The following is a 10,700-nucleotide window of genomic DNA, read 5'->3' on the forward strand; positions in this document are numbered from 1 at the left end:
TGTAAATGAGATGAAAGGCATATGAAAGGCATGGGGTACTCCAAATCCTCCTAACAAGACTGAGAGTGAGGCACTGTAAGGGTGTTTCGGCACAGTGGTTCTTTGAGCTAAATGCTAATCTCAGCATGCGAAAATGCTTATAATGACAATGCCAGCATGTTGATGTTTAGCAGGTATCATTTATACCATGTTCGGTACCTTAGTGCTAAACTAAGGTACCGAAAATGGTACCTCAACATAATTAGGTACACAAAGAGAATCCTCTCAAAAACACATCAATCCCAAAGCTTGGCAGTGCAGAGACAATAATACACCTACAAGTAAACTGGAACATATCACAAATATATAAAAAATAGTTGTAAGTATTATGAAAGGAAACATTAAAATAGCCATAAATATCTTGACACAATTCCATGGCAATCTGTCTGATAGTTGTTGAGATATTTCAGTCTGGACCAAGGTGGTGGACTGACAGACCTTCACTGCCATCCCTAGTGTAAAAGAATATAATGTCCATCCATTTATAGACAGAGTTTTAGAATGTATCAGTGGCATTGAGTACAAGCTGTGTTTTGTTTTCCAGAACCAACGCTTTATCTTCAGTTACTGGAGTAAGTGTGCTAAAGAGATGCCCATTGTACCTCTCAGGAGCTTGCATTTGATGATCAAAGCTACTGAGCTCGACCAGAGATTCTAGTCCTCCAAAAGCCCACTGCTGAAATCCCGTTTGTAGTCACAAGTATTAGAGTTAAAGAATGCTGCTCAAAGTTTTGACAATATTCCTTCTGTACCCAGTCATCCCAGAAAAAATCGCAGGCCTGCTGAAAACTTCTTTTTCATGTTTGCCCTAAATTCAAAATGCTGAAGACGTTGCATTAAAAATGAAGATGTGCATATTTTTATTTTCTTTTTGCTTTCTCTGAGGCTTGGCACATACAAATATCTCATCGTGTTTAATGATGTTCGAAGAAGCTAATGATCAAGTCCGTATGGGCCTGTTGGATAGATGAAAGCCCGCAGTGGAGTCTGATTTGTTTCCAAGTTGTTCAGAGCAGTGTTTTGTGCAGGCATTGTAATGAGCTGAACTTGCATTTTCTCAAAATTGTTGATGCTGCACATAACTCAGTCTCACAAGGATAGTGGAGAAGCAATTGTTGTTCGTCAGTCTGGTGTCTTACGTAATTTCTTCATTTACAAGAAACATGAAAGATTATGTTATAATCCAGTAATTGTTACATACAGAAATACTAAGTCTACACTCATGCTGCTCTGTAAGGCTGTACTTGGACAAAGTAGTGCTTTGAGCTAAATGGTAACATCAACATGCGAATATGTTCACAATAACAGTGGTAGCATGCTGATGTTATGAAGGTATTTGTTCATAAACCAAAGTATTAGACAAATTAACATTTTGACATGATGGTGGGGCTAAATTTCATGGCAGTACATTTAAAAGTTGCTGAGATATTTCATTCAAAACTACAAATGTCAAACTGAAGAAAAAAATGAAAGGGACCACCAAAGTTATGCAAATGTCTTCTCTAAGAACCATGAGTGTCTGTCCGGAATTTCAAAGTGATCTATCCAATAGTTGTTGAGATACTTAAGTCTGGACCAAAGTGATGGACCGACAGTGACAGACCAACATTGCTACCCCTTGAGTCGTGCTGCGAGCATTGCTAGCAATGTACACTTTTCAATATAAAAATAGGTTTGACACTGTTTTCTGTACAATGACATATATGCTTTGTGTTTGTTTCCCAGATTACTCTGGTACAAGATCTTGAGGTAAATTTCTACCCTCCTTCAACCCCCTACTGGACTTCACTGGACTGAAAGACCTAATCAGCGGAAAGTCTGGTTGATGACTGTAACGCACTCTCTCCCAAATTCATCTGGCCCTCCTCCTGTCCTACCCCAGCATGGCTAGACGGAGGTTAGACTGCTTACTTCTAGGCCAGGTGTTTGCTGGCCTTATGCTGGTATCGATAGGACTATCCTACGTCCAGAACAATGAGTGCCCCCAGCTGTGTGTATGCGAGATCCGGCCCTGGTTTACCCCCCAGTCCACCTACAGAGAGGCCATCACTGTGGACTGCAATGACCTTCGCTTAACACGTATTCCGGGAAACCTCTCCAGTGACACTCAGGTTCTCCTCCTACAAAGCAACTACATTGCCAGGACCAATGATGAGCTGGAGCAGCTATTCAACCTAACTGAGCTGGACTTGTCCCAGAACAACTTCAGTAGCATTCGAGATGTTGGCCTTTTCAATATGTCCCAGCTCACCACGCTTCATCTGGAGGAGAACCAGATCACGGAAATGCCAGATTACTGTTTGCAGGACCTCAGCAACCTGCAGGAGCTCTACATCAACCACAATCAGATCAACACAATCTCTGCCAATGCCTTCACTGGGCTCCACAACCTGCTCAGGCTTCACCTCAACTCCAACAAAATTAAGACCATCAGCAGCCAGTGGTTTGAACCCACACCCAACCTAGAGATCCTCATGATTGGGGAGAACCCTATTGTTGGAATAATGGACTTTAATTTCAAGCCACTGGGCAATCTTAGAAGTCTGGTTTTGGCTGGGATGGATTTGACAGACATCCCTGGAAATGCCTTTGTGGGACTTGACAATCTTGAAAGTCTCTCTTTCTATCACAATAAGCTGATCCAAGTTCCCCAGAGAGCCCTCCAGAAACTACCTAACCTCAAGTTCTTGGATTTGAACAAAAACCCAGTGCACAAGATTCAGGAAGGAGATTTCAAGAACATGCTGAGACTGAAGGAGCTGGGTATAAACAACATGGGAGAGCTGGTTTCTATTGACCGGTACGCGCTGGACAATCTTCCTGAGCTCACAAAACTGGAGGCTACAAACAATCCCAAGTTCTCTTACATCAATCGTCAGGCCTTTCGTGATGTCCCAGCCTTGGAGAGTCTAATGCTGAACAACAATGCTCTGAATGCCCTCTATCAGTCCACTGTGGATTCTCTCCCCAACTTGCGTGAGATCAGCATCCACAGCAATCCTCTGCGCTGTGACTGCGTCATTCAGTGGATGAGCTCCAACAAAACCACCGTCCGTTTCATGGAGCCTCTGTCCATGTTTTGTGCCATGCCAACAGAAGTAAGGGGTTTGCATGTGCGGGAGGTGCTGCAGAATAATTTAGCAAACCAGTGCCTGCCCTTGATTTCCCATGATACTTTCCCAAGCCACCTCAACCTTGACATCGGCATGACCCTGGACTTGGACTGCAGAGCCATGTCCCAGCCTGAGCCTGAAATCTACTGGGTGACACCAATGGGGAACAAGATAATGATGGACACCCGATCTGACAAGTACAGCCTCAGCAATGAAGGGACATTGAGAATTTCTCATATTCAAGAAGAAGACTCTGGCAGATACACCTGTGTGGCTCAAAATTCAGAGGGAGCTGACACAAGAGTGACAGCTATACGGGTGAACGGCACTCTGTTGGACAGCGCTCAGCTAATGAAGATCTACGTCAAACAAACAGAATCTCACTCTATCCTTGTCTCCTGGAAAATAAATTCCAACGTAATGACCTCCAACCTCAAGTGGTCATCTGCCACCATGAAAATAGACAACCCACATATTACTTACACTGCCAGGGTACCCGTTGATGTCCACGAGTACAACCTTACGCATTTACAACCAGCAACTGAGTACGAGGTGTGCCTCACCGTCTCCAACATCCACCAACAAACACAGAAGTCGTGCGTGAATGTGACGACGAAGCAGGCAACCTTCGCTGTGGAAATATCTGACCAAGGGACCAACACCGCTCTAGCGGCAGTCATGGGAACGATGTTTGCGATCATCGGTCTGGCCTTTCTGGGAGTGTACATTGCCAGGAGGTGGAAGAGGAAAAACTATCATCATTCTCTGAAAAAGTACATGCAGAAAACCTCATCAATACCGCTAAACGAGTTGTACCCTCCTCTTATCAACTTGTGGGAGGCAGACAGTGAGAAGGAGAAAGAGGGCTCATCCGAGACCAAACCCAGTCAGGTGGATACCACACGCAGCTATTACATGTGGTGAGAGCTACTACCCAGTGAGAGATACAGACATGTTTCTTTTAGGAGCACAAATATACATACTTGCTTCTTTGTGTAATTGAACAAAGTCATTTTTTTTCTTTCATGTTTCCAATTTGTTTTCATTTGTTTCTCTGAGACTTGCTCTTTAAAGAAATTGACGTACTGAGATTTTCACATCTTTAGTTTAGCATATTGCCTTTTTACCTCTCGCCCATTTTCACACACAATATGGCAGCTTTGTTTAGCTCCCTGGACTTAGTAGTCACTGTGCTTTATTTTTAGGACTCGTTTAATGAACACAGCATGAGCATTGTCACGGATTCAGCAAGCAATGGAAAAGCTGAAATCCAACCTGTTTTTGACTTGTTTCTATGGCAGAACTGTTAGAAACTGCCTTTTTTTCCTCTTGTAAAACAGTTTCACTGTTGACTGTTGTGCACTGAAATATATACTAATTTGTCTATCAACTGAAATATAAGCTGACAAAGTACGTTTAGACTTGATATACTGTCTATTGAATAATGTTAGCAATTCCTCTGTAATGTTGTATCAGCTACGACTTAATTTACTTTTTGTACATTAAATGATTATAATAACATAATAAGTATGTTTGATTTAGACTTAAGTTTGCAGATCAGCTACTGTAAACCAGCAATAGAAATATGAATGTTATGAACTCGGTGAATAGATGTAAGAGTCAATTTCTTAAACATTTCTTTTCTTATTTTGCTAGAATATGTCTACAATCACTGGTTTTGTTGTGGTTTACACACACAAACATGTTGTTTATTGGGGAGCAAGTTAAATAAAATCTTCTTTCCTCATATTTTCGAAACGATGATTTCAACACAAAGTGTCATTTTTACATATAGAAAGTGTAAACTGTATATTTAATAAATATGCTTTGGAGAAACAGACATTGAGAGGTTGAAAGTAAATATTTAAAAGCTTTGAATTGTTGCAGAGGAAAACCATCATCTCTTATTAATGATTTTATTAATTTCAGTGTGTTGAGCGTAGCTGTAGGTGTTTGGTTACAACCTTACTGGAGATAAAGAGAGAATGGAAGATGCAGACTGCAGTGTGTTTGCCTGCAAAAGCAATTATCAAAGAACAATTTAAATTCCAGTCCCAGTACAATATAATCACTGCACAATATGCCTCGGAGTACATACAGTAACTTCAAAAACAAAGAGATTTGTCACTCAAAACCAAGACGGTGGATGTTTTGCCAGCATGTTTTGTTCACTGTGTTTAATTATTGCAGACATACCTCTGTATCTCCAAAGCTTTAGAGAGGAAGCAACACAGGGAGTATAATTCAGCTGAGACACGATTGAAGGAAATGGTGACGATAGATAACAGTTACAGCAAGTACAGACTGCAGCAATATTTGGCACCAAGCAACAATGCTATAATCTGCCAAATGTGTTACATTTTCATAATTTTGTATTGTTTGTGGAATGGAATGTACAGTACTCTTTCCTTAAAATGACATGAAACAACCGTTCTCTGCAAGATCAACAGTAATATGTTGAGTCCGCCACAATGCAAATCCTAATCTCAGTGGCTCACTGTCGAGAAGAGTGGATCTCCAGCGGTGGCCCAGATGCTGACTGACAGATCTGGGCTTTGTGGTGCAATCAAACGATGTCCGTTTAGTTCTCCCTGACGACGTGGTTATTCTCGTGCACGACGTCGTCTGTGAAGTAACTGTAGTATAAGCAGTTAATGAATGATTAGCGACATAATATAACACACTGGTAATGACATCTTTATTCACATACATATTTATAAACCCAACCTCATAATTTGTTGTCAAAACTATAAACATTTAAAAAGGCAGCTTAAAGCTACATCAGTGTGTTATAAGCAATGTATTAATTGTTCATAAATGCTATTAAATGATATACTAATGAGGTGGTTCAAATAAATGTGTTACGGATACACAGTATACGTACCAGATGAAGTCCCTTGACTCTTAATGTCACACTATTGTCAGTAATTTACAAGGCTTTGTGTGCATTGTGCATCAAGTCTCATTCTGCTGCTTCTCATCGTGTATAGAGATGTCAGGAGATGCTGCAACAAGAATGTCAGTGAATGTCACGCACCCTTTAGGGAGACCTGTGTCCTGTGCTGAGAATGATGGACAGCGGAGGGCCAAGCAGCAGCAGGCTGGCATTTGTTAAACCTGCACATTGAAACTGCTACGCTTTGAAAAATCCGCCGCTGTCCTTTCATCTGCACAGAACGGACGAGCCTTTTACACGGCCTCAGTGGGTAGCCTAGTAACAGACCGGAAATCAGCTCATTGGGACAGCTATCAATGAGAGCTTTTCAAAGCGTGTGCCGGAGCCTGCACCGTGTCCCATCCCAGTGGCCTGTTTCCATGACAACCCCTCCCTCCATCCTCCTGGCGGTGCTCGCAGCCAAGAGAGAAGTCCCCAGAGCCTGAAATAACACGGACAAGGTCAACACCCCGCAGGTGGGAAACCACTTTAACATCATGTGCGCTTTCAAAGGTGTTGAGGGAGAAAAGCTGCATCTTTGCACTGAAGGTGAAGTAGAATTGCTCCGTGCTGCTCCCCCCCCCCCCCGCCATGCTTCAGGTGAACTATGTAAAACTGCAGCTGAAGACAGGATGGGTACTGTACGAGAAGTAAGTTGTCGTCATGCAAATATTTGCACAGTTCTAACAGCCTCCAGAGGAACGCTTCCGCTCAATGTTCAGCTGATTTCCAACATACGTAATGTAATTTCTGCCGAGTGAGAAGGCTGGAGGCAAGTCTGAGCCAGAACCTGAAGCTCTCCATCCACTTAAAGCCTAAAAGATTGAGTGCCCGCTTTAAAGAGCAGATGATAAACCAGAGAGAGGGTGAAGGAGTAGTTGAACTTTGAGCACGGGAGAATGCATTCAAATGAAATCCGTCAGTTAACCTGCATACACGGCTAGCAGCGCAGCTCTTCTGCTCCTGACATACAGTGACGTTTCTGATATGATTGTTATTGACCATTTGCTGAGCTCCGCCCCCCTAAATTACTGTTGCTATGCCTGCTAAGCCTTCCTTTGTCAAACAACAAACCATGTAGTTTACAGAGATAATTGCCACTCAGTTTTCAGTGAGGTCCTTGATTTCAGAAAGAGGGAGACAAAAGCAGTTTCTTATTTCTAGCCAGTCCATTTTACTGGCTGCAATGATAACTGTCGCTAGCAGATTTTACTCGCTGTTTCAAGCTGAAATTGGGTCTTCAATTTGTACTATATGACTGTACATGCAACACATTATTTGACACCAATGCGTCAAATGATGCAACCTGGCCAGTTGCCTTGAGCTTCAAACTGTGACGCTCTACCTTACCCCTCTAGCATCAGCTTTGCACGTGTCAGTGACAGCGTTTCCATATCCAGCCGTTACATGCATTGCATATTTTCAAAATAAACTTCCGTCTTCACAGGAAGTTGTGCTTAGGCAACAAAACCACTTAGTTAGCTTCAGGAAAAGAGCGTTGTTGACATTAATTTGACTGACTAACGACTCACGTGACTACCAAGTGATAAACAACACATGTAGCAAGTGTTTCAATCAATCCTTATATTTCTCAAAAAATGCTTGACAGGCCCGCTGTGCCGAGTTAGAGTCAGTTAGAAAGTCAACATCCTGCTAGAGTGAATATTGATGTTCAGTGAAACACAACACAATGACGTTTTAAACACTTGTTGTTTATCACCAATTAGTGTGTTTCTTGAGCGAGAGTTTCAAGGACATTTGTCCTATAGTGGTAAATATAACTATTGCAGCCAGCAGGGGAAACCATGTGGTGCCTGCTGGGACTGTAATTTAAATTGTCTGGCAGGCAAGAAAAAAAATATACTGACATTCTAAAAAATATGTGATTAATACAAACACTCCTCTTGTTATAAGATTCACAGAGACCTTCATATGATACAGTCAGCAGCTGAGTGAATCACCTTCACTGGAATGCACTTTTACAATCTGACATCTAAAATAGATTAAGTAATACCAGCCACTGTAAGTGAAACCCTAATAGCCACTCTGCATGACTCCTCCTCAAAGGAGAGGAAATATGAAACATCCTCTTACGAACACACCAATGACATGAATCACCACTTCCACCAAGGTCACTTTTGTCAGTGGAGCTGGTGATGTATATCTCTCCCTCATTGACGGGTGCGTCTTCCCTCGGGCGAGATCACGCTCTGTTGGGAAGGTGAAGTGATGATGATGATGCGGTGATGACACCACTCTTTCTTCTCTTCGTCTTGGGGAGACTTCTAATATAGGCTGACGATGGAGTTCTCACAAAAGGCAAAAATATCTGAACCAATTTTTCCTGCTGAGGTTGACAGTTACAAGGAATTACACTGTGCGGAAAGCATTGCTGCGTATGTATTTCTTCAGCACAGCGCGCCCTTGCATGAATAGTTCCACTGTAACCTTTGAAGTTGAAATCGTAATCTTACTTTAAAAAAAAAAGAAAAAACACAAGAGCCTCCTCAAAAGCTGAGTGCTGTTATAGGCAGCTAAGTCGGCAAGTGAGAAAAGCAGAAAGCATTTCCCTGCCTTTGGTAATCCTGGCTCATTGCAACCTATTGAATGAGGTCCACTCTGAAAGAAGAGGTGATCACCAACACGGTTCAACGGCAGGTCGCCTCACATAGATTGTTTTTCCAAGACAATGAGGAAATATGCATAACCAAAGTTATCGTGGCCCTGCCTCGGTTATTTTGATTGTGGTGGGGAGAGTGTGGGTGTGACTTCACACCTCTCCCTGAGAGCTCCCCGCTGTCCTGCAGAGACAGCACCTGTGAGCCCGTTCTGTTATTATTAACTAACTCCCACACAGAGATACATTCAACTACTCACAAAACGTGCTTGTTACCCAGCGAGGATATGATGGTTGACGCTGTGCAGAAGGTGGTGACGTTGAGGCTGCTGGGTTTGCTCGAGCTCAGCTGGACCATGAGTTTTTAATGGTGAACCCATAGGCATGAAATCAAGTGTTTGATGCTGTATATCCTATAATCTCCACACTCACGGACTTTGCAAGGTACGCAACTCAAAGTCCGTGGGGGGTTTCGGGCTGCCCAATCATCAAGTGTTTGAGAGCTCTCCCAAAGACATATTGAGCCCTTTAATAAGCCCTTTCCATGAGTTCGCATTTCTGCAGACTTTGCCTGAGGGAATTACCCACAGTTCATAGCGTTGCGACGTTTAACACGGGTTTCCCAGGAGAAGCCCATGTGCATGAAAAAAAGGTAATGAAGAAAGATTAAAGCACATGGGTGTTTAGCCGGCATATTGAATTCACACAAAACCATTGACATCAAGGATTTAAGACGGAACATAAAAACAGAGACTACATTACACACCTGGTTTATCGATCAACCGTTTCTTTTCATTTTGTTGTTGAAGCTGTTCTGACAGAAACTACTGAATAGCTTATTTAGCAGACAACGACGGCCGACTGTTGGCCCGGTGCGTCAGACTTTAGTAGATGCATTTTGTATACATGGGTTTTCAGACCATTGTGTCAACACCTGCAGGACGTCAATATGTTTGATGTTTCTGGGAGATGTACTTTCCCGGCTCAGGTTTGACGGCATGGACATCATTTCCCGGCAAGGTAAACGACAATCTATAAAAAGATATGCGCATACATTCGTTTTTTTCTATCAGAATACAATCAGCGCATTCCAGGAATGGTGACCGAACAGTGGAAAACGATGATGAAAATGGTGGGGGGGGGGAATGCAGTCTCTCTGTCTCTCTGGGGGCAATGAGGCAATGAGTTCCACCGCTGTCAACAAAACATGAATTACCTCATTGGAGAGTTGTGGTTGTGATCCAGAGTTGGAGCTGGTTGGGCGTGTGATGTTGTTGCTCATTTTAGCCTTTACTAGCACACAAATTCAGTTTGGGGAATGGAGAAAATGTTCGTTTTACTTGTTGTTGTGTGTCTCTTTTACTCGCAGCACTTCGTTGCGATAAGGTAATTGCTTCTGTATACTCTCTGAATAATGGAGGCGTATGGGAAGTATGACAACAGACGTGTGGAGACGTAATGCCTTTCGGTAATCTCAATCATCTGTTAAGTGCGTGATGAATTGTTGGACAGATTGTTCTGGTGTGTTCTCCCAGGGCCCAATTAAACAGCTTCGCTTTTTGCCTGCAGCATACTGTAACTGTGAACGTGTGTTAAGTCTCACTGCTGACACAACGGCTTGGTGCTTATTTCCATCTCCTGCTGTCACGGCTGTCTTGCTTCAAACAAGCGTACAGGAAGTCACAGTCCATGGAAAATATATATACACGAATATACAAGTCTGCAGAATAAACAACAGACTATTTTAACAAGCACGCTCATTGTGGTTTCAATGGGAGAACAATCTTACCGACAACACTCCATTTTGTCTCTTCATGAAGGTTGAAACAATATCGGGCCAATTCAATCAGAGGTGCACTCGCTCCATTCCTCTATTGATTGCCTGGTCATTAAAGCAGTACGAAATGTTCTCCTATTTGTGCTATTTGTGTGTGTGTGTGTGTGTGTGTGTGTGTGTGTGTGTGTGTGTGTGTGTGTGTGTGTGTGCTCACATGCA

At 42.6% G+C, this 10,700-nt stretch overlaps 1 protein-coding gene across 1 annotated transcript; it reads left to right on the forward strand.

Moving 5' to 3' along the window:
* Positions 1-1,922: 1,922 nt before the first annotated feature.
* lrrn1 (leucine rich repeat neuronal 1) lies at positions 1,923-4,447 on the forward strand (the record flags this gene model as incomplete). Its single annotated transcript, XM_079265579.1, has 1 exon — positions 1,923-4,447. One exon carries the CDS (start codon positions 1,923-1,925, stop codon positions 4,074-4,076), a length of 2,154 nt encoding a protein of 717 aa, XP_079121705.1. The 3' UTR covers positions 4,077-4,447.
* Between the last annotated feature and the right edge of the window lie 6,253 nt (positions 4,448-10,700).

Source organism: Melanostigma gelatinosum (assembly GCF_949748355.1).
Source record: "Melanostigma gelatinosum genome assembly, chromosome: 3".
NCBI lineage: Eukaryota > Metazoa > Chordata > Actinopteri > Perciformes > Zoarcidae > Melanostigma > Melanostigma gelatinosum.